The sequence below is a fragment of the Pleurodeles waltl genome, chromosome 12 (genome assembly GCF_031143425.1).
Source record: "Pleurodeles waltl isolate 20211129_DDA chromosome 12, aPleWal1.hap1.20221129, whole genome shotgun sequence".
Taxonomy (NCBI): domain Eukaryota; kingdom Metazoa; phylum Chordata; class Amphibia; order Caudata; family Salamandridae; genus Pleurodeles; species Pleurodeles waltl.
In genome coordinates, this window is record NC_090451.1 from 689,127,739 (window position 1) to 689,150,111 (window position 22,373).

The 22,373-nt window shown below is 46.1% G+C and overlaps 1 protein-coding gene across 2 annotated transcripts in view; it reads right to left on the reverse strand.

Moving 5' to 3' along the window:
• ACAP1 (ArfGAP with coiled-coil, ankyrin repeat and PH domains 1) overlaps positions 1–22,373 on the reverse strand; it is a 100,967-nt gene that overhangs the window by 24,323 nt on the left and 54,271 nt on the right. For both annotated transcript variants that reach the window (XM_069215501.1, XM_069215502.1), the window contains exons 8-14: positions 21,718–21,813; positions 10,078–10,152; positions 5,504–5,616; positions 4,452–4,503; positions 3,915–4,015; positions 2,783–2,894; positions 1,531–1,730 (exon numbers count right to left, since the gene is read on the reverse strand). In XM_069215501.1, the coding sequence (XP_069071602.1) occupies positions 1,531–1,730; positions 2,783–2,894; positions 3,915–4,015; positions 4,452–4,503; positions 5,504–5,616; positions 10,078–10,152; positions 21,718–21,813 (749 nt within the window). The remainder of the gene's footprint in view (positions 1–1,530; positions 1,731–2,782; positions 2,895–3,914; positions 4,016–4,451; positions 4,504–5,503; positions 5,617–10,077; positions 10,153–21,717; positions 21,814–22,373) is intronic.

Consider the following 22,373-nt stretch of genomic DNA (forward strand, 5'->3'; position numbering starts at 1 on the left):
CTGGGTGTTGCTGGGGCAGAAAATGTAAAGCCATTTAAAATTGGACTCAGTCCACCATCTTCTACTCCAAACTGGTTGAACTCCGTCGGGGTTTGCCGATGAAAGCTTAATTCCTTTTAGCAGTGCCCAAAGGTAGCACCAGCGAATAAAGGGTCATTTTGGTCCAGCAAAGTAGATAACTTTGTTACCTTTCAGTGAGAGGGTGATCTCGCCTGAACGAAGAGAGCAATGTTGAGGAGAAGACCAAAAAAATTAAAAATAAGAGACCTCGATGTGTCTAGAGTAATTTTAGAGTCATCTCTGTCAAACAATTTTGTAGGGCAGAGGGTGGGAAAGAAGGAAACCACACTTAATTGGATGAAGGTTGGAGGGGGAGGAATTAAGAGATGCAATCAATTTAGAGCCAGCTTTGACAAAACCGTTTATGATGCTGAAAAATTAAAGAGCAAGAGGAGGACCAAAGTCAAAAGAACCAGGGTCAAAATGGAAATATTTAAGCGATGCACCCATAGGTTTATGATCTAATGTGTAAGAATCTCTTGCTGAGTTGGGGAGCGATATGAAAGGAAGGGAACCAAGTAGAAATTAGGTGCTTTCCAATTGCTTGTGTGAAAGCCTTGCTGGGGACGGATGACCTGGACTAAGGGACTCCAGGTAAAGTGGGAAGGTAATAGGAGCTGCACTTGGCAGGTCCATGGAGCAACTTGACTTGGGAGAGGGGTGTAAGGTGAGAGCTTGTGGTTGGGGTAACAATTAAATAGATTAATGGGTGAGGGAAGCAGATAAGACAGATGCATGCTAGCTCCGATTGGTCTGAGGGGCAAGAGGTAACTGAACTCTGAAATTTGGATAAACAGCACAATGTTCCCTTATCCTCAGAGACATTCATGGAGCATGCCTGTATATCTGATGTACAGTGTGATGCCCAAAGTTGATGTTGACCTTACCTTCGGCCACGCTCTGTGCAGTGGGGATACCATGTATGATGTAGTTCTCGCCTGTTGAACCCTGGACACTGGATGCACAGAATGGTGCCTAATTTGATGCTGTCCTCACCTGTTGATCCCTAAATGCCCTCAACTGTGGAACCCTGAGCACCCACTGCAGAGGACGATGCTCGCAGCACCTGTTGATCCCTGAATGGACAATATTAAGACTAGTGCTGGCCTCACCTGTGGACTCTGAGCACTCTATGCAGAGGGTGATGTTGGCCTCACCTGTGGATCCCCGTGCTAGATGCAGAGGATGAAGCTGGCATCACCTCTGGGTCCCTGAGCGCTCAATGCAGAGGGTGATGCTGGCCTCACCTGTGGACTCTGAGCACTCAATGCAGAGGGTGATGCTGGCCTCACCTGCGGATCCCTGTGCTAGATGCAGAAGATGAAGCTGGCATCACCTGTGGACCCTGAGCACTCAATGCAAATGGTGATGCTGGCCCCACCTGTGGATCCCTGTGCTAGATGCAGGAGATGAAACTGGCCTCACCTGTGGACCCTGAGCACTTAGTGCAGATGGTGATGCTGGCCTCACCTGTGGATTCCTGAACACTCAATGCAGAGGGTGATGCCCAAGTTGATGCTGGCCCATTCTGGCGCTGGCTCCTTGCAGTCGCAGCACTGGGCATTCCCATGGATTCGCTGGATCTGGTCAAGGGCCCTCTTGTCCATACTTTCCCTCGGTGATCCAGAGTCCATGGTTGCTGCTGACATAAATGAAGGTCTCTCTAACCTCTGAAAGACAGCAGCACATTGTTCAACAATGATCCAGCATGTGCCGTGCCCTTGAATTCTATAATTCTTCAGCTCCCTTTATCTCCATGAACCCTAATCATGGCTGACAGCATCTCAATGTCTCACAGCTGGGACTCACCAGTACTGTTACCAGGTCATTGCCATAAAACTCCCTATCACCAGTGTTCCAATTCCACTTCTGCTATTATGAGAGCACTCACATTGAACTCTGAGCTACTTCCACTAGGTAAAACCCAACCATACCATTAGAGGTGCATGTCCATCAGCTCCTGCACGAACTTGCTAGCCCAATGCCACACACACCATTAGAGGCCCACCCCCTTTTAACCCTGCATCACAGCCCTACTAGAACAACCCCATTCATACCATTACCAGATCACCTCCGTCTGAAGCTGGACCATCCCCTACGAGTACAACCAGACTCACTCTATTATCAAAGCACCTCCTTCGAAACCTGGATCTCTCTTTACTTGATGAATCCCAAGGAGTTGCAGGTGTACTGCCACTAAAACATTCACCTCCCTGCTTCCCTAAGTTACTTAAGACATTACCAGCTCAGCTCCATCATACCTTGCACTACCACCTCTCACTTCCAACACTGGACATACACATGGCACTTCCAAAACACCTCAACCCATACACGAAGCACCAGGCGGTATCCAAGTGCTGAGTTCATCTTGCAGCATCCTCTGGTGCACTGAGCTTTAGTCAACTCAGGTATGTGCCCCGCCACTGAACCCTGATCCGCGGATACGCCCATTTCAAGAACAAACACCCACACTTGGCAATATACCGCAATTCTGGCCTGCAGCAACCTTTGATTTTCCATCAGGAATCAGAAAAAGAGCTACACGAGGATTGCATACTTCGCCTGGTGCAATGCCTGCTTTTCCAGCACTAGGACTGGGCCTATCCCCAACAGGCTGTGCCCTTGAACCTCAATGAAGTCATGCAGTGCACCCTGCTGGTCTGTACATAGATTCCCCCACAAAGCTCTCTTGAAACACCAACAATCAAATCGTAGAGCTCACCATGCTAGTGTTGTCCTCCCGGCTCTCGGAGAATGCAGTGGCGATGCTGTTCTGAACGGCGGAGATCCAAGCCTGGTGATACTTCTCAGAATCAGCCTGGAGCAGGCAACTCCTGTCAGGAAAAGGGCCAAGGGTCCGTAAAATGTCAATTAAAGGAATGACTTCAACAACCAAACATGATGTAGCCCAACACAATGAAATGAACCAAAACACAACTCAAGACATCACAAGGTACACCTAGTGGAGCTCAAACCCACCCAGTTACATAAAAGTCTCTGTAACCCAACTGAGTCTAATCTGCACGTCCTAAAACAAATGGCTAAAAATCACAGAATGAACACCAGCACAAATCCACATTAAATTAACCACAGACACATTGCAAATCAATAAACAATGCTGCTAAAACTCAAAAGCCTGATAGGCCTTTGGACACGGAAACATTCTCACATTTTTAGGAACAATATATTCAGGATAATCACATCTAATGCACTATTCACCTGAGCACAGTTCAGTGCTTTACAAACCAATATAACAGAGCCCAACACAATAAAACACAAGTATCTACATGGTCATCACCCACGGATTACACAACTCACACATTCACAACCAGTAATAAATGGACTGCAGAAATCAAAACTACACAACTTACCATAAGGTACCACAAACCTAAGGCATCCAGTCAACAACAGTATACAAATCAAACTTCCACATACCTACCATACAAAACGATCAGATGTTAGCATCCACAATACAGCCACAGAAAGATATAGAAGTCTAAATTATAAAGCAAAACTCAACATGCAACAGTGGAGCAGGCCTCCACTGCCCGTCTCAATATAAGTTTATGGAACACAATCTTTGACACAGGAATACAAAACAGCACACATAATACAACGTAGACTGCCACAATCTAATTCAACACATACAATGTACCACTTGCTTCATTTGGTCTGAAATACAACCCACCCCCACATTCATAGTTTCACTCAACAGAACTGAACACCTGAAATAAAGAGGGGACAATCCACATGTCCTGCCATATGTGCTGCAGGCACCGTGCAGCGACCACCCTCTGCATTTCACCCAGAGATGCTGCAGATTTATGAAATATGATGAACTACTGGGAACTCACTTTGATGGAGAGACAACTTCGAAACAGAATCGACGTTCACAGTCGTGGCAAGGTTTGACAGTGCAAAGCCGGAGGTCCTCCACCACCACAGTCAGGCTATCCTGCGGAGGAACAGAGGCAGCTGTGTCAAAAGTTAGGCAACTCCCCCAGAATAATCAAGAGCGGGGTGATTTGTGTGGAGTTGCGGATACCAGTAGTGACAAAACAAGCCAGTCAATATGGAAGCAAACAATTTACTTTTTGAGCCAAACCCAATGACTATGTGAATCTACAACAGATTCACATGGTAAAAATAACATTTTGGGAACAGCAATACTCTGGCACTTTGAATGCAGTCAGTTACCTACTGCACTCGTTGAGTGTGTTTATCGGGGCACAACCAATACCAACACGCTAAGTACAATAATTTGTAGAGTCATGTCTCTAACTCAACCATCAGAAAGACGGCACAAAAGAAGACCTCAGAAGCAGAGAGTAGGACAGCAATCTGCTCCACCACAGCTGGGCCCAGCAGCCATGTCAATACTTTTTACTCACCTTAAGCTTCTTCTGGTAAACCAACTGATTGTTCTGGATGGAAAACCACCGCCTGTAAAAGACAACATCACTCCATTATCATCATGGAAGAGGGGGCAGTCCCTCATTTATTCATTTAGTGATAGATTTTACTGAATAAAGAGATAAAGGCTTGCAAAACCAAGGAAATTGTTGTAAATCGGTCCTTCGTCAAACAGCAGGAGAAAAGTGGAACAGTGCCAGCAAACATTGAGCAGGGCAGTGGAGAAAAGGCAGAGAGAAGGGTAACGGGGGGACAAACGTTTGACAGAGAAGTTGATGTCCAAAAGAGGGACAGGCAGCAGAGATTTATGAAACAAAGGAGAAACTAACTAGTGAGAGAGGAGGAAGATGGCACAACGACCCTGGCCAGGACAAGAGTACACAGATGAGACAGAGGGAAGACATGCAAACAACACGCAAACATCTACTCGGAAGAATGTTTGCAGAGACAAGAATACGGTGGCGAAGACTGGGACAGACTTGAAGAAGAGGAACAAAATAAAATAAACATATGGCATTCCGTTAACATGCTAAACAATATACTCAAAATGAAACAACTGTCTTTTAATGTCTTCATTTTTTATTGTTTTTTTTATTTGAAAAACAAGTTATCAATAGGAGGGAAAAGGTAAAGTAATTATCCTAAGATACTGCTCTGAGTAAATAAATAGGGAAAGAAAGGAGTGCCAATGCAATACACAGGAACCATCTGTGATTTTGTGCAATAATCCTGAAATGACTGGAAACAGAGGGGCTGGGGCTGAAGTGGCTTAAATGGGACCTCCCCCGATTAAAAAAAGGTAATACAGGAGGACCGACCCACAAAAAACATAAGAAGGTTCAATACCAAAATTGCAAAAAATCTATGTTTACCATTCAGTGTGTTGCAACTGCTATACCTGCTATACTGGCTACTTAAAAAAAAGCCTAAAGAATCAAAAGAGAGGCAGATAAGAACAAAGAGGCAAACTATAAACATATGTCGTCATTTTTTAAAGGGCATATTGCTCATGGTGTTCACGTCTTTTCACCTGCTCCATGTTTTGAAGGCGTTGCTGGCTCTTTTGAAGAGGTACCCTTCCATAACAATGCCATTGGGTGCGTCTGCTCTGAACTCAATCATGGCATCATCGTGGGACAGGTCCTGGATAAGGCAAAGGACAATACATAAGCACAGGTCTGTAAATGCCCAGCATGGGCACATGGTCGTTCTTTAATAATACTGTGGCAGGGTGACAATATAAACTCCTTTCCAATAGCTCCATGTAGAAGGCATAGCATGTCCCTCACTCACTGATTATGGCTTTTCACATTCACAAAATAGACTTTTGATTGGCTGACAATCGCAGATCAGCTCAAAAAATGCACTACCAATTCCCTGTCTGCCACACATCAACCACATTAAAAAGAAGGGTTTTGTAGGCCGCACTACACTGGTGCACTATTTCCAAACATCGTAGCCATTTGAAGAAGGGTACCCATGAAGCCAGTTGCAGCATGATCATTGGTCATGTAACCAATCAATGCATCTGGGTAATAATTGATATCTGTAAGGCTGTATGTACAAATGTGTTAGTTGTATAGTGCAAACCTGCCCAAAAGGCAGTGGAGAGCTTTTTTAGTGTTAAAGATACAGTTAACCAGTGAACGGAAACGTAGCTGAACAAGCCCAGTTTTCTCATTTCTACTTTCTTGCACTTCTTTCCTTACAGTTCGAAGATCCTGGCTGACTGTGCTGAGAGCAACTAAAGATGGTTAGCCAGATATGCAGAGGTGCTGGTCGTGAGGGCTAGTAAATGATGGAGCTCCATTTGAGGGTGGTGTTTTCAGGCCCAGGAGAGCTACTGGGGTTCCATCAGAACAGTAGGGATGTGGTCCTATTTCTACAGTGCCTTGATGAGACATACTGCGGCATGGAGAATGTCCTAAAAGGGAGCCCATGTGGAGTCTGTCATGCCACTGAAAACATGTTGCCAAAATCCAAATTTAACAATACAAGGGTTTGGGCAGCAGTTCTGAAGTTGCTTTCTGGGACTAATAGTTTCACTTTCCTTATTGGAGAGAGCCGGCAGCAGGCACTTTGTTTTCTGGGGCAATTTATTCATTGAGGGTGGATAGGTGTCTGTGGTGAATGCAACTGATTTGGCATTGTGTGAAAGTTGGGGTATGAATCCATCCAAATTTCCCACGTTTAGACTAGCTGTTGCTTGTTGCCTTTAGCAGATGAAAGAAATTCTGGCTTGGTGGGGTTGATCTCCAGATGTGAGCTGGCCATTCAGGTCTGGATGAGGGTAGGCAATGTCTGAGATAGAGGACGTCGGAAGCAGAGAAAGCTTTCTCCTGTAGTTGTGTATCATCAGCACAAATGTGAATTTTGGTGCTGTAGTTGACACTTAGAAAACTCTGTATAGAGGTTGAAGATGACGGGAGACAAGAGGGAACACTGGTGGACTCCTCAGGTGACAGGGATCCTTCTGGGACCTGGAGATGCCCATGTGAATGAACTAATGGCAGCTGTTTAGGTAGAAGGAGAATAAGTTAAAGATATTGCTCATGAATCCCATTAGAGATTTCACAGTGTAGTTGACTGAATTAAGGTCCATCAGTGTCAGGAGGCAGCATCTAGATGTTGTAAGGTGGCTGTCTCCACATTGCAACACAATCTAAAACGAGACAGGTAGCCGTGAAGGAGATGGTTGGGGTTGATGAGATCTTCATTTGAGGAAGCTGTGTATGTCAGTGAGATCTTTGAAGGATGAACACTTTGAGGAGTAATGGGTGTCAGGGGGGAACAGGGTTGGTCCTATTCATTTGTTTTCAGGTCTTCTGTATTTATCCACTAAATAAATGGTTAATGGCCTTGATCTAGTCCAGGGTTCGGCAAAGTCAGTCCTGGAGAACCGGGTCCATGCCAGATTTTTAGCATATCCACATTTAGAAAAATGTAGATTTCTGAAACATCTTTTTTCTAAATCTGGATATGCTAAAAACCTGACCTGGACCCGGCTCTCCAGGACCGACTTTGCAGAACCCTGATCTAGTCTGTCAAGAGTGGGACATGAGCAGTCCGTACGCTGGATGCCATACTCTGTGGTTATAAGAATGTCTAGAATGCAGGAGGATAACCGTTTGAACCATGTCTTTGGGAAAAGAATGCATTAAGCTTGCAGTAGTTGGTTGATGATGTCTACAGCCTGGAGTTATGGTGAATGTGCATTGATTAATCTAACTTGGATCTTTGGTAGTTTGAGGGAGCGTAGTATATGTGCATCAGGTTCAGTCAATGTGTTGTGAGGATGTGCTGTGTTTCTGTTGTGTAAATCTGAGTGGGATTGTTAGGGAGGGCCATGTGGGGTATTGTGCTAGGGAAACATCAGTATGATCACACCAGTCTTAGGAGTGAACACTCACACACAATACTTCAGCACGTCAGAAACACTAAATTGTTCGTTGTGTGACGTAGCGGCTGAGCTAACCCATTATAAATACCTCAGTCATCCTCCACAAATTACAAGTTAGAGTCCCTATTCTACAGTCTATGTACAATCACCAGGAGCATGTATTTTAGGTACGCACTAGTTTATCTTAATTCTATATTATTTTTTTCTCCTTCCCTGTAAATGATTCTAAGCTCAGACTCTTTCCCATTTGTGGAGCTTGTCTAAGGCTCCTTGCAACTTTTTTTATTCTACCTGTATTATTCTAAGTGTATTCTGAAAGTGATCACAATAACCAGGCATGGTAGAGTCATTGAAGGTGGGCCGGACACTCCATAATGGTATACCCATGCAACTAGTACCACAGGAGTTCCAAGGACGGCGAGAATAGGCGATGCTCTAACCGGAGCTTAGATACCAGAGCAGATTGTCGAGCTGTAGGAGGTGATTTTTGAGAACCAGTTAATGTATTCTATGCTGTGAGCCCTCCCAATGTCAAGGAGTATGGTATTCCAGGAAACCTGAACAAAGGGAGTATGTTACCCATTGTGAAGTATGGCACAGGGCATCAAGTTGTAAGGAACAATGTCATGTTAGTGTGTGGATGTGGCTGTGGGAACAAATATTTGTTTTTTGGTACAGCCGTATATGCTTTATTCCAGTGAGCTTGACAATCAAGTAACCACAAAGGATATGTCGCTTGCGTTTTAATTCTTTGTCCCAAATTGAGAGCTTCTCTTGCATTAGGGGAGCACCCAAAACGTAAAACCATTCTGGCTAGCGCCCTCTCAAACCAGGTAATGTGGCGACTGGCATTGGTGGCCGTGTGAGGCTGGTCATGGACAGAGGCCTTTTTACCTGTACCCCTGTGTGGAGACAGCCTGATTGCTCTCTCAAATGGCAGTCATTTCACGGTCTATAACTGGGGTACGTTGCCTTTAATATCAGGAGCTTAGCTTAGTCAGTAAGATTGGGGTGGGTGAGCTTCAGATTTTTCAACACTCATGCTGGCATGTAATGTTAAAATACATTATAAGGCAAGGAGGGCTCAAGGGGCAGTAGAAAGGTAGAGGAATGCAGATTGGTAGGGGTACAAAATGGGAGAACACACATTAGTTTGTGGAATAACCAACATTTTTGAGTCTTTCCAAACAGAGAAAGGAGAAAGTATGTGTCTGTTTTGACTCACTTCCTGTGTATAAATTCCTGCTGGAACATAAGAGACACATCACTTTCCCAGGCCGGAAGCACCTGTACCCAACTGTTTCCCAAAAAATACAATTATTCTGGAGTGTAACACCCCAAACTACCCCCATTATACTACACTCCTGTTTATTATATCCGAAACTTGCATGAAAGATCCCAGCCATGTATGTGGGATGTGTGGTTCACGAGTGGTTGGGTGAATGCTAGGGCCATAGGACCTCATGCATGTGTGCTACACAAGATAATGGTTCCCTTGTGTGAAGCTGGAGATGTAAATCTCGGGCAACCACCCTAGCCTGCATGTTCAATCTCATTGCGTCCCTCCTGAAACATGCTGTGCCTGAAGGATTGGCATGGAATCCAGTCTCAATGTAGGTTTCCTCTGCCTAGTTGAAACTCGCCTATTACCGGTTTCCTGTTCAGTGCCCCGGTGTCTTGACAAAAAGGGAAAAGTTAGCCGGACCTGACTGCACATCACACCTAAACCAGTTAGAACTGATCTGACTAAGGCCTCTGGGGAGGGAAGCCTTAAATATCTATCCATCAACATCAGGATGCTGATTCAGGAACGATATTTAAAATGACAATGCTGTCACGGAGTAACCCGGCCACCAAAATCCAAATCAGGCCCTAACCCTGATATCAACATGTGTGACCTATCATCACACTCTTCTGCATCACAGATATGCTGAAGTGAAGCACAAGTCTGCAGAGACATGACTGGAGCATCTCTCTGGACCTCACAAAACTCAATGCTTCCTATATACGTCACAATGTGAACAGACACCCTCCCAGCCATTCACATCTGGTTGGGATGCCACATGGCCAAGAGGGACCAACAGCGCTTAGGGCCATGACACTGGTATGAACAAGCGCAATAAACAATGCAATACAATACACCAAGTCAGCCGCTACTTCAGCCCTAAATTTTGCGGGTGTCGCAAAGAGCCCAGCTCGCTCACCTTCTGCTTGATCACAATGTGCCTCTGTTCCATGTCCCGCTTCTCACGTGCAGTCTCCAAAACCAACTGATGGAGCTGAAGTAAAACATATAAGATAGAAATAACATGGGTTTAAATGACAGCAGGACTCAGCGACAGAGGTGTTGGAGGTCAAAGTTTTATGTTGGGCACACTAAGAAGGAAAATCGTGCCATCTTGCCACAGAAAGAGGTCCACAGGAGTTATATGGGAAAGCAGGACCACATTATGTGGTACAGTTGACAGAAGCATGTGTCAAGAAAATCAGATTACGTGGCATAGTATCCAATTAAAGAAAATTATGTGATATGTTCTGTGGCATTAATATCTAGTTAATGTCAAATTTTAGCACACATGGGTATTGATAAAACAAATATCTCAACATTTTAAAAATATGAGATTTCTCACGAAAGAAATTCCACACATTAAACAAATGCTATTAAAATATTTTACTCATTAGGTCGTGCTTGAAAGCCAAGAACGAGAAAAACATTTTAACAGTGACCTTTCTACCGCCCAGAGAAATATAGTTTGAATAAAATACATACACCATGCATTCAGTAGAACACAAACCTACATGTGCATGCTTCGCCAACGTGTTTCGGCACCATTCTGAAATCTGTCTTCTGGTGCCCAGTGTTGGGTTTATTCTGTGTTCACATTGTGGGGCATATAGGAGTGCACTTCCTAACTAGCAAAGGCACTGCAGGGAAATACTGTACTTACACACTTATTAAGTGTCTCCCTATGATGCAATTCCACTTTCAAAACACTAGCCCCTAAAAATAATGCAAAATGTTGGGGACACATGTAAATTCTGAGTACTTTCTTGAATTACAGCTACTTTGGAAATATTCCAAAGAGAACATGAATTGGTATTAACTTTGAAACAAAAGATTTCTATGATTAAAACAGGAATCAACTCCTCCACTGCGTTTGCAAAACACTTCAAGCATGCAGGGTTCTTGGTCGCACGACGGCTTCCCGCAGGCCATCTATCAGGGCTAATAACAGCGGGCTGAATTTCTCAACCTGCTTAGTACATGAACAGAGCAACCAGCTGGTGAAGTGTAATGAGTTAACTTTTCCTAAGTGTCAAGACTGCAATGCATTCACTGTGTAGACTAACAATTGTGATTAGCTTGAGCTAGAAACAAACTTATTTGTTGAATTCTGTAAATCATACAGAAGATGGTAGACTGTTTGACAAATGTTCCCAGACCATGATTGTGCAGTAAACACAGTGGCTCTTTTAGTCGTGGTGGCCCTGGCTGCAGTGACACTAGCTGTGGTGGGCAGAGGTGGTGGCAGTCATTCATTAATACAAAGCTTTGTGAGTACACACACAGATGAAACATCACATCCTCTGCATCAGTCCAACCTCTCCAGGCTCGGAGACCAACTCTGGGAACTTGATCAGGAGTCCCAGGGCAATCAGGGGTTTCTGGGCACAGAATGTGAAATCGAAGCTTCCTACCAATGGCATCCGGGGGTTTAACCTTACCAGAGAGGCCGCAAATGAGCACCAAGCGCACAGCTTTAGCACTTGCGCCTCAGGACAGCAAGGTTGAGCAGTCCAAGGCTTCCTCAGAGAGGCTGTGTGAAGTTAGAGACTCAGAACTCAATAAATCATCTAACAGAGTTTAACAAATCAATGTCAAGCCCCTCTGTGTACGTTACTATTCTGACAAAACACAATACTGTACAAAACCATCAAAGTCGGCTAGTCATAACTCTGGATTTAAGCAATGTGTTGCAGCAATTATCTGGACTGTGTCTGTGATGCTCTGATCAATGTAGGTTGACAGAAGTCAGACTCTGCAGCTCTCATCGAAGCTCTTGTGGCAAGGTGAAGCCGTCTGTGTGGTTTTGGGGCACCTAAGGTCTGTGGAAAACCCAACCCAGCCTATTCAGATGCTGGCGATTGATCCCTTCCATGCAGAATGAGTTGCAGCCCTTTCGTTTCTTATCCACTTTGTACAGTACCTTTTGGCAGCTTTAATATTTTTAGTGATGCAATACCTGCACGCTCCTTTGGTCAGTAGTGTCTACGCATGCCTGGATGGGATGGTGCCAACATGGCCCACTGAGCGGTGATGGCAGCATCCTTATCCCCGGCCAAGTCGATATGGTCACAGTCTTTGACAAGTGTCTATGTGCATCCTGAATCAAGTATAGCACAACAGTACTGTTGGTACCGTGGTTGTGGTACTCACAGTCCAGTGGACTTTGCAGCTTGGGTTCTTCTTCAGGCCAATCACCCAAATCCATCACCCAAAGAAGCTACTTGCCAACCCCGTAATATGGCGATGAGTACTCCTGAGAGGTCAAAGTCCTCTCCCTCGGTGTGTCACTTCCTCTGGCTCTGTTTCTTGGTGCTCAGTCAATTCGGAAGTACTTGCCCATTGCTGAGTACCATAGTACCCATTAATTCCGGGTCCATACAGGAGAACAGATCTGGGCCCATAGGCCTCTGCTTTGGCAGAACATTCCAGCTCATTACCTATGTTGCATGGGCAGCTTCAGTTCATCCCACTTCTCCTCTTGTATAGCCCTTCTTCTGAGCAGTGTCTTTGTCATGCAAGAACCCCCACAAGGCCCCTCTGGGGCAGCCGGGCAACTCTTTACAGCAAAACAGAGTCAAGGCAGCCTCTCCTCCTAAGCTTGTAGCACTCTCAAGTTCTCCTGCCCGGTACCTGGTTGGAAAGTTAGCGATAGTTACCCCAACCCTGGAGCTCAAAGAGTTTTTCAGTGTCTACTGGTGCAGAGACCCTGGATTCTGACAGAGAAATCTTGGCTCACTGGCTGATAATTTCTGATCCTATCTGAATACCAGAGTTGCAGAGGGTAGTTTGTATTCCAAAAGTCAGCTATGAGATGTGTCCTAGGCAGCTCCTGCCTTTTGCTTATTCCACTCAGACTGTTCCCTCAATACGTTTAGTTGTCAGGTGCTTTCAGGAAGGTGGGGTGGAACTGGGAGTCTCTGGTTAAAGGAAAGACAACACAAGGACACAAAATACAGGGAGGCTGTCCTTTAGCTACCTGCTAACTTTTGGGAGTCACTCCATCCAGAGAACAATGGCAAAGGAAAGGATAAGGGAACTCCGTAAGCTTCAAAGGACCATCTTTATTCTCTTGCGCACACCCAGATGACTGACCCGCTACAAAGGATTTCTGGGAGATCCTGGAGACAGACTGCACTTTACTACCAAGGATTTCTGGAATATCCTGGAGACGGTCTGCACTTTACCACCAAGGATTTCTGGAATATCCTGGAGAAGGTCTGCACTTTACTACCAATGATTTGTGGAATATCCTGGACAAGGTCTGCACTTTACATTGCTGTCTTGAAAAGCAAAATGGATTCCAGTAAGGCTGCATGTGTCACACACACTCCTTGCACATCCTCTATACACGTGCCATTCATAACCCACTTACAGCGGGGAAGTACCCAGATACAGAGGACCGCAGACTAATTTAAAAAGTGCAAGACTGGCCGGTAAGTGACTCGTCCTAGCGTAGAATGGTAGCTAGGTCTGACTTGCCACCACTGACAAACCTCTTCAGCCTGGGGAGCAGGCGTAGGTGATGCTGGGTAAGGAAAGTACACCTAGTGTGGCCTTCCAGACTGCAAAACCTGGCTCTGGGCTTTAAATACGTGTCACAAAAAGCCTCCAGGCAAACATGCATGACTGTCTTGTGCATGGAGGCTGGCCTAAAAAATCTACATATCTTACTACAAGGAACTTAAGGTGAGGGCATGTGGTCTCCAGAGCCATGCAGGGGACCTTCCTCCATCCTAAAATCAACAAAGCCTTGGGGGCGGCCTGTAGCCATGGAATGAAAGCTCTTCTCCATCCTCCCGTTGAGGACCCGCACTGGTCACCACCACAAAGGGCATCTGCAAAGACCCACCTTTGGAGGACTCATTGCTCTGCTATGCATGCACAACTTTTTGTAGCCAATCAATGATTCATAAATACTAAAGAAAGTAATATCTACGTGATGAAGCAATGCCTCATGCGGTTTAACAGGCTGATTCCTCCACAGTACAGTTTATTAGTGACCTCTGATACCATGATGAGGGTGTAAGGACACAGGATAGAACACAAAAAAGTATAAACTGCTAACTGGGGAAGCCTGGATAAGCGAATCATGGACTAATACATTTTGTTGTCACGGTCATTGACTGGTAGGATTCAAGGGACCATTCACTGGCCAATGACAGTGGAGTGATCAATAGGGACTGTGACCAATCATGGGCTGGCATTTTTTTTTTATGACCAATCATTGGGTGGTAAAGCTTTCAGAAACAGTCACTGGTTGGTTGAGATTTTCACTGGCCAATCATCAGGTGGTGTGATCGACAGAGGTCAATCACCAATGGACTGTATCTACAAAGGCAAATCATTGACTATTGGGCAAGTCGCTTTGTGTGTGGACCTCAAATAACCAGTCAGTGTGAGCAGTCCATAAGTAGCACTGTCAGCTACCATCGCTGATTGGTCTAGACTACGGAATACCATCCATTACCAAATCATCACCATCAGAGTTTGCAGTATCCTTCACTGGAGTCCTTTGCTGGGACTTATTTGTGAGCACATATTTTTATTTATTTATTTATTTTTGCAATTTTATATAGCACAGACATGGCCCAAAGGTGTCAGAGTGCTTTACAACACAGAATACTGAGTTACAGAAATTACCACAGGGGACAGTTACAACAATAGGTCAGAGAACATGAACAGCTAAACGAAGCAGATCAGAATGCATTGGTCGAGGGTGAATTAACCAAGATGTCTATCAAATAGGAGGGGCTTGAAGTCCTTTTCGAAGGTTGCTAGGCAGGTGGTTAAACGGAGTGAGGGAGGCAAAGAGTTCCAGATTCTAGATGGCGCTGCCAGAGAAGGTCTGACTCATGTATCAGACTCGCCTGAAGGTGGGGGAGTCAGGGATTGGGATTTCTGGAACCCCTGTTTGTTCCAGAGATTTTCAGTTTTTAGACAGCCGAGTGCAGAGGAGTGCAGCGCTCTGTGGGTGATGCAACCAATTTTGAACTGGGCCCGAGCTTCACTGGGAGCCATTAGAGGGTTATCATGGCAGGGGGAAATGTGTTCAAATTTCTTAAGACCTACAACGAAGAATGCTGCAGCATGTAGGGTTCATCTCAGAAGGCCTAGGTGAACTCTGGGAATGCCTGAGAAAGGGACAATTCCATAGTCTGGTCTAGAGACACCAAGAGACTGAACTACTGTTTTGAGGTCCTGTACCGGACTCATTTTTCTGATGCCCCAAAGCTGTCTAAATTGATGTCATGTTCATTTGGCCATAGATGCTATGTCGCAGTGGAAATTAAGACGATAGTCCAGGGTGATTCCGGTTATCTGGTACTCGTGCCAACTGCAGGGTGGCCAATGAAGGCAGCGAGGTTGGCCATCCATTCTTGTACATGTTTTTTTGCTTTCTCAGGTGAGATCAAAAGAAATTCTGTTTTAGTTGGCTTGAGTGATAAATGGTGGTTAGACATTCAATTATGAATAATTGAGAGTCTGGGGATTAGATGTTCATGCATGTTTAGGAATCGTCGGCATAGAGGTGGAGAATAATCCCTGAATTTCTAAACATCAAACATAGTGGTTCTAGGTAGAGGCTGAAGAGAGTTGGAGAGAGGATCGAACCGTGGAGGACACTTTGGTGAACGCTGTCTAGTCTGGAGAAAGAGTCACCTATTTTCACAATTTGGGAACAGTTGGATAGGTAAGAGGAAAACCAGTTGAGGACCGTTCCTCCACATCCCATGCATAGTTCAAGAATACGAAGGAGGTCATGATGAGTGACAGTGTCGAATACGGCAAATAAATCCAGGAGGACCAGGAGACAGGAGTTGCTGGAGGCGAGGATTCTAAGGGAGTCATTGACTATTTGGAGGATTGCAGTTTCTGTACTGTGACTCTAGCGGAAACCTGACTCAAGAGTGTCTAGGAGGTTGTTTGTTGGGATATGTGAAGCAGTTGGGACACAACGCAGCTTTCTATGATTTTGCCTAAAAATTGGAATGTAGAGAGACAGAGCGGTAGTTGTTCAAGTTCTGTAGATCAAGAGTTTTTTTTTTTTTTAAAGCAGATTGATTTGACCCATGTTTAGTTGTTTGTCTAGTTGAGCTGCTAACTTGGGAAGTGAAGAAATCAACGCATTCCTCAATGAAGGTGTTGTTTGACCCGGTGGATGGTAAATTACATTCAGTATGAGTATGGGAGAAGTGGATGTGGACAGTTCCACCAACAAGCTTTCGAAGGCTACAAGAGTCGTTGAGAGGGTTCGGCATTTCAGGGAGTTTCGGTGAATAAGTGCGAAACATCCACTGTGTCTAACTTCCCGGTTGCGCTGCAAAATGGAGTAGTTTGGAGGTAGAAGGCCAAGAGCATGGTTAGATGAGGCATTCAGCCATGTTTTCGTGAGGATCAGGATGTCAAGGTTATGGGTCAGAATCGAGTCTGAAAGCGTAAGAATGTTTGACCGCAGAATGACAATTGTGTAGCATGCAGCTCAGGGCGAAGCTGTTGTCTTTCTGATCTGGCTGATCCGGGAGGGTAGTTGGGATTTGTATCGAGCCATGAGGGGAAGAGAGTGGGCTGAAGTGGCCTGTGTGAGTTTTAATGCGGTCAGATTTGTGAGAACAGATTCCTGGTGGAGTCCACGTTTTGCACCCTAAACAGGCCAGCCCGGTAAACCACCTCCAGGGCCCCCAGCCACCTCTCCACCTGAACAGGACTCTGCGACAACTGGGCACGGGGCGCCTGGTGAGTCAGCGGACACCAGAGGCGGAAATTCAGAGAAAAACAGGAAGCAGACGAGTGTGTGTTCAGCAGAAAAGCCTCAGTGCGCCAACTTACACTTTCCAAGGCAGCGGCTACCTGACACTAGCCAAGCTCGCTGCTGTGCGCGCTGGAAAAAGAGGAATGCTGGTTATCTCTGGTTTACACGGGGTGACCAGATGACCCCTCGTCACAAAGACAGCTCGTTTCCCCGCGGTGGCTTTCCTTTTACAGCCCTCTGCAGTCTATGCGATGCTCCGAAGGGTTCACTCGAATTAATCCAAGACTACAAGCAGGGCCGCTGGAATTATACGACTCCACGGCCATTGTGGTTTTTTTTTGCATAATAATGGTTTGCCGCATATGCCACACAAGTCATAATTTGCTACATAATCTGCAGATTTTAACGAAAAAAATGTTTCTAGCTCAAGTGGATCAAAAGCTACTAAAAATGTAGCGACATATATTTGCATGCAGCGGAAGGGCCTTAGCCAATGTAAACTGGTCATCTTTCAGTTGCCTATTTCTGTATTTTGTTGGTAAACTGATACTGATGAGGTGAAATCTCTGCCCAGACAGTATTACCACGTGTAAAAAAGTCAAGACCATGAAGTTATGCTATAAAAAAAATGCGCCGCCTTATGCTGCATAATTTGCCTTTTATTGCCGCATAATCTAGTCAACCCTGCCGCATAATCTAGTGCTCCCCGCCGCTTAATCAGAGTTGCCCTGACTACACGTCCTTAGAAGGCGCTCAGAGGGTATCTGAGGGCTGGACACAGGTGGCCTCGAGCCACGCACTGGCGCGGTTTTCCAGAACATGCCACCACTCACACATTAGACCGCACCTTCCACATCACAGCACAAATGTGCCACAGCGGCGGTTGTGACGTGGCTCTCAGTAGCGCCCATTAATAGGAAACACAGCACACAAATATTACACTGAATAACTCCTGTGACGGGTCCACCACTGCACACATACGCCACACATTTGACTCTCGAGTATCACAAGAGTATTAACGCATAAAAATACTAGACACCAACATACCAGCAGAAGGCACTGACCGAGCGTCTCGCACACCTAACACAGCACCGATACACGTCATCACAAGCTGAATCCGACTGGCGGACCGCGGTGGAAACCCCGGAACCCTGGCAGACCAATGGCAGTGACGTAACGTCTAAGAAGCGCCGGTACTCTCCCAACCCACTCAAAGCGCTATCTCGGTCCCATAGAAGGCACTGGTCCCCGACTCAGAAGTGACGGACCTCCAAAATCAAAATACAGCCCCCCACCTGGCAAGCATCGCTGATGCCATACTGTCCCTTTCAGGGAAGAGGAGCCCTGTGTACGCGCACTGCCCAGTTCAAAGCACAGCAGGACTGATGCCTGCTAATGCAGAGTATGGGAGCCCTGCTGAGAAGAACCGGCACTGTCCCATTCCAAGCTCTGCTGAGAAGAACCGGCACTGTCCCATTCAAACCTCTGGTGAGAACAACCGGCACTGTCCCATTCAAAGCTCTGCCCCATTCAGAGCATGGGAGCCCTGGTGAGAAGAAACAGTACTGTCCTATTCAAAGTCCCGCTGAGAAGAACCGACACTGTCTCATTCAGAGCATAGAGCCCTACCGGTACTGTCCCATTCAAAGCATGGGAGCCCTGCTGAGAAGAACCAGTACTGTCCCAATCAAATTTCTGCTGAAAATATCCGATACTTTCCTTTTGAAAGCCCTGCTGAGAAGAAGCCATACTGTCCTATTCAAAGCATAAATCCTGCTGAGAAGAACCGGTACTGTCCTATTCAAATCTATACTGAGAAGAACCGGCACTGTCCTATTCAAAGCCCTGCTGAGAAGAACCATTACAGTCCCATTCAAATCTCTGCTGAAAATATCAGATACTGTCCTTTTCAAAGCCCTGCTGAGAAGAAGCCATACAGTCCCATTCAAAGCATAAATCCTGCTGAGAAGAACCAGTACTGTCCTATTCAAATCTATGCTGAGAAGAACCGGTACTGTCCTATTCAAAGCATGAGAGCCCTGCCTGTACTGTCCCATTCAGAGTATGGGAGTCCTGCTGAGACGAACCGGTACTGTCCTATTCAAAGCCCTGCTGAGAAGAACCAGTACTGTCCTATTCAAAGCCCTGCTGAGAAGAAGCCATACTGTCCTATTCAAAACATAAGTCCTGCTGAGAAGTGGTACTGTCCTATCCAAGGCACAAATACCCTGTTGAGAAGAAGTGGTACTGTCCTATTCAAAGTATAGCAGCGCCTACTGAGAACTATTGACACTTTCTCTTGTTAAGCACAGCAGTACTGTTACCTCAATGGACAGAGAATAATAGCCCTGCTGAGAAGTAACAATAATGGCCTTTCAAATCTGAACAGTACTGGTACCGTTACATAATCAGTCCATGCACTTGAGCCCTGCCGAGAAGGACTGGTACTGTCCCTTTCAAACATCAACAGTACTGGTACTGCCACATTCAAAGCATAGCACTTCTGCTTATGTGTAGAAGTACCGGTACTCTCCCATTCAAGGGACTGAAGCTGTACCTCTGAGGATACGGTCTCACTCTCCCCTCATCACCGTCTCCCTTGAGTACCTCTCCGCCTCCCCACTGTCCTCAGGGTCCTAACCAGCTTCCCAGATACTCCTCTCTACCCCCAAGTGTTACCTTTCCCTCCCCTCTCCGGCGCCCATCCCGTTTTTTTTCATTTTTGTGTCTTCCTCACAAGTTATCCGTCTGTTCCCGAAGTTATCCCCAGACAGCCGCTGCCCCCCTCCCCACGTCTCCCCTAAACCCGCGGCGCCCCGAACCCTCCACCACGCACCTGGAGCGTCCCCTCGCCCCGGCCCGTCCGCCCTCGGCCCCTCCGGACATCTCTGTCCCGCTCCGGCCTCCGCTCTGCCACGTCCGGCCCCTGGTCCTGAGCTCCGGCCGGGAAGGAAGCGCTCGCCCCGCCTCCTCCGGCGCAGAGTCCCGGGCCTCGGAGGGCAGCCGGGACCCCCCTGAACACGGGGGAGTCTCCCCGGGCGCCCCCATCGCTTGTCCCCATCGCCCCCATCACTCCGGTGCGCTGTGAAACACCCGGCGTCCCAGGAAATAGCTTTTTATATGCTATAATGCTAAAACCTGTTCCTCAAACAGGTCACACTAAATCCCTCTGAAATGTATACAATTCCATATCTCCCTGAATTATTCCAGAATTACCATGTCTTCAATGAGTTTCCAAAGTACAGAATGCCATCACAGCCCTCGTCAAATTAATAGAATCCCATAGCGCCCTCTCAAATGTACCCCAGAGGATGCCTCAAAAGTGATGCTAGAACGAGGGGTGCTGCAGCACCCCACAACATGTAAGTTTAGAGGGAGGATGAACAGTAAAGTGTCCCTTCAAATGTTTTCCTTCTGTTTGCAAAAGCAGACTGTTGCACGCCCCCTACCTATGCCTGTGGTGCTTCCCAAACTTTTTAAAAATCATGAGACAAGTTTTAGAACAGAAAACTTCCACTATTCACCTAACTCCAATGACGCGAGGAGGGCCATTTTTTGATGTAACTAAAGCACTATGCTACTTACAGACAGCACATTTTCCTTTGAAATGGCGGCTACTAGATTTGCACATACAGTTTTACTGGTAAAACTATTTTGCACACAAATCATAATGCGTGGAAATCGGGTTTCAGTGACAATCATTTGTGCAACACTAAAGTGTCTCGAAGCGTCCTGATCTTTTTTTAATCTATTAAAATCTTTGTTTCCGTCACACTTCAGAATTAGAAAAAAAAAGTGCTTTATTTTTGCTGTCACAACCAGTAAATGTGTTAAGTTAATTAACAGGTGTGTACATTTTGTTGTGTGTTAAAAAATGATATTCTGCAGCCGTTCCTTTCACACTCCCTGTACCCCAGAAAGCTTGTCACATAATTCACTTCACTTTTCTTTCTCTGACTGCAAATTTTTGAGAATTGTTGTGACTATCATTACAGTACGGTACAGCATATGAGATCCTCCTCATTTTGATGTGAAGGTTTTGGAGTCTTTTGTGAACAAAGAAATGCATGTCGAGGATTTCTTTCCTGACAATGATTTAGGAGTTGTATTTTTAGGGGGGATGGGGCACTGTAATTTAATATGACGAAGGTTTGCTGGTTAGCCACAAAGTATTACTGAAGTACAACTTCGGCGAATAAACCTGGATGTCTCGGAGTGCTGCAGTTCATCTTTGTGTGGGGTTTGCAAGGATATGATAAGTGGGGGCAGGGGTGGCTCCCCCGCAATGGCGGAAGAGCGTCGCCCCCTGGCCAAGAGCTAGGAGATGAAAAATAAAGCGATAGTTCAATTATCGTATTATTTTTTATCTGCTGGCTCAGTCAGAAGAACGGGGAGGAGCACGGCTGGGCTACGGGAGGTGGCGGGGAAGAGTGCACCTAAGTGCGCCTGTGTGTTTGGACGGCCATCTCACACTGCGCAATGCAAAGGGCAAGCTCTGACGTAAGTGTTAGAACATGGCGAAGTGAATGCAGGTTTAAAATGTTGAGTTTGCGGTTACATGTAGACGAATGAAGAGGGGTGTGCTCCGTGTGTGGCGTATTTAGTGGCGGGTATCCAGGTTGGGGAGGATGCTACAATTGGGTGTTACTGTAGGGGGAGGAGACCTGTCACAGAGGGAGTGGCCCGTCCATCTTCAGACACCTTCAGAGTGTGTTACCAAGGGGAGCAGACACAGTGTTTCTCTGGTGGTAGAAAGCCAGAGGCAGGGGCCTTTCTGTGTTCTCGGACACCATCACATCCACCTACCTGGGCAGCCAGGTCCTGCCGATACTTCTCCAGCTCCTGCAGGGCCAGATATCCTTGCTGGAAGTAGCAAAACTGGGCCTCCATGAAGCTGAGCATCTGGCAGAGATGGAGAAAAGAAGTGACATCAGAGAGGAGGGAGGGACTAACTACATCTGAGGGCAAAAAGGGACTAAAGGGTGAGCATGGAGAGGAAGATGGGGACAAGGGATGAAGGGCACCAGGGAGCAAGGAGGGACCGAAAGCGGAAGAACATCTGAAGCAGATAAGCACCAAAGAGGAACATCATTTAAGGAACAAAGAAAAAGTACATAAGGGAGCAGGGAGGTCAAATGGGGAGAGCCGTAGATGGAAGAATATAAAAAAGCAGGTGAAGGGAGAGAGCAAACGTATACCAAAGGTTTAGACTACATTCACTACAGTGAGGAGTCAAAAGGGGGGACATATAAGAGAGCAGTGACATCCCAAAGAAGGCCAGAAAGGAAGAAAGAGCTGGGGGCACCAATGTAGACAACATCAGACAGTGAAGAGGGTTCAAATGGGGATTCTGGGTAGAGAGGGATCAATGGAGATATTCCCCTCAGAAACCGGCAGCAGGTCAAAAAGAAAACAGCAGAGAACAAGGATGGAACAAAAGGGGGAAGAACATCAACGAGAAG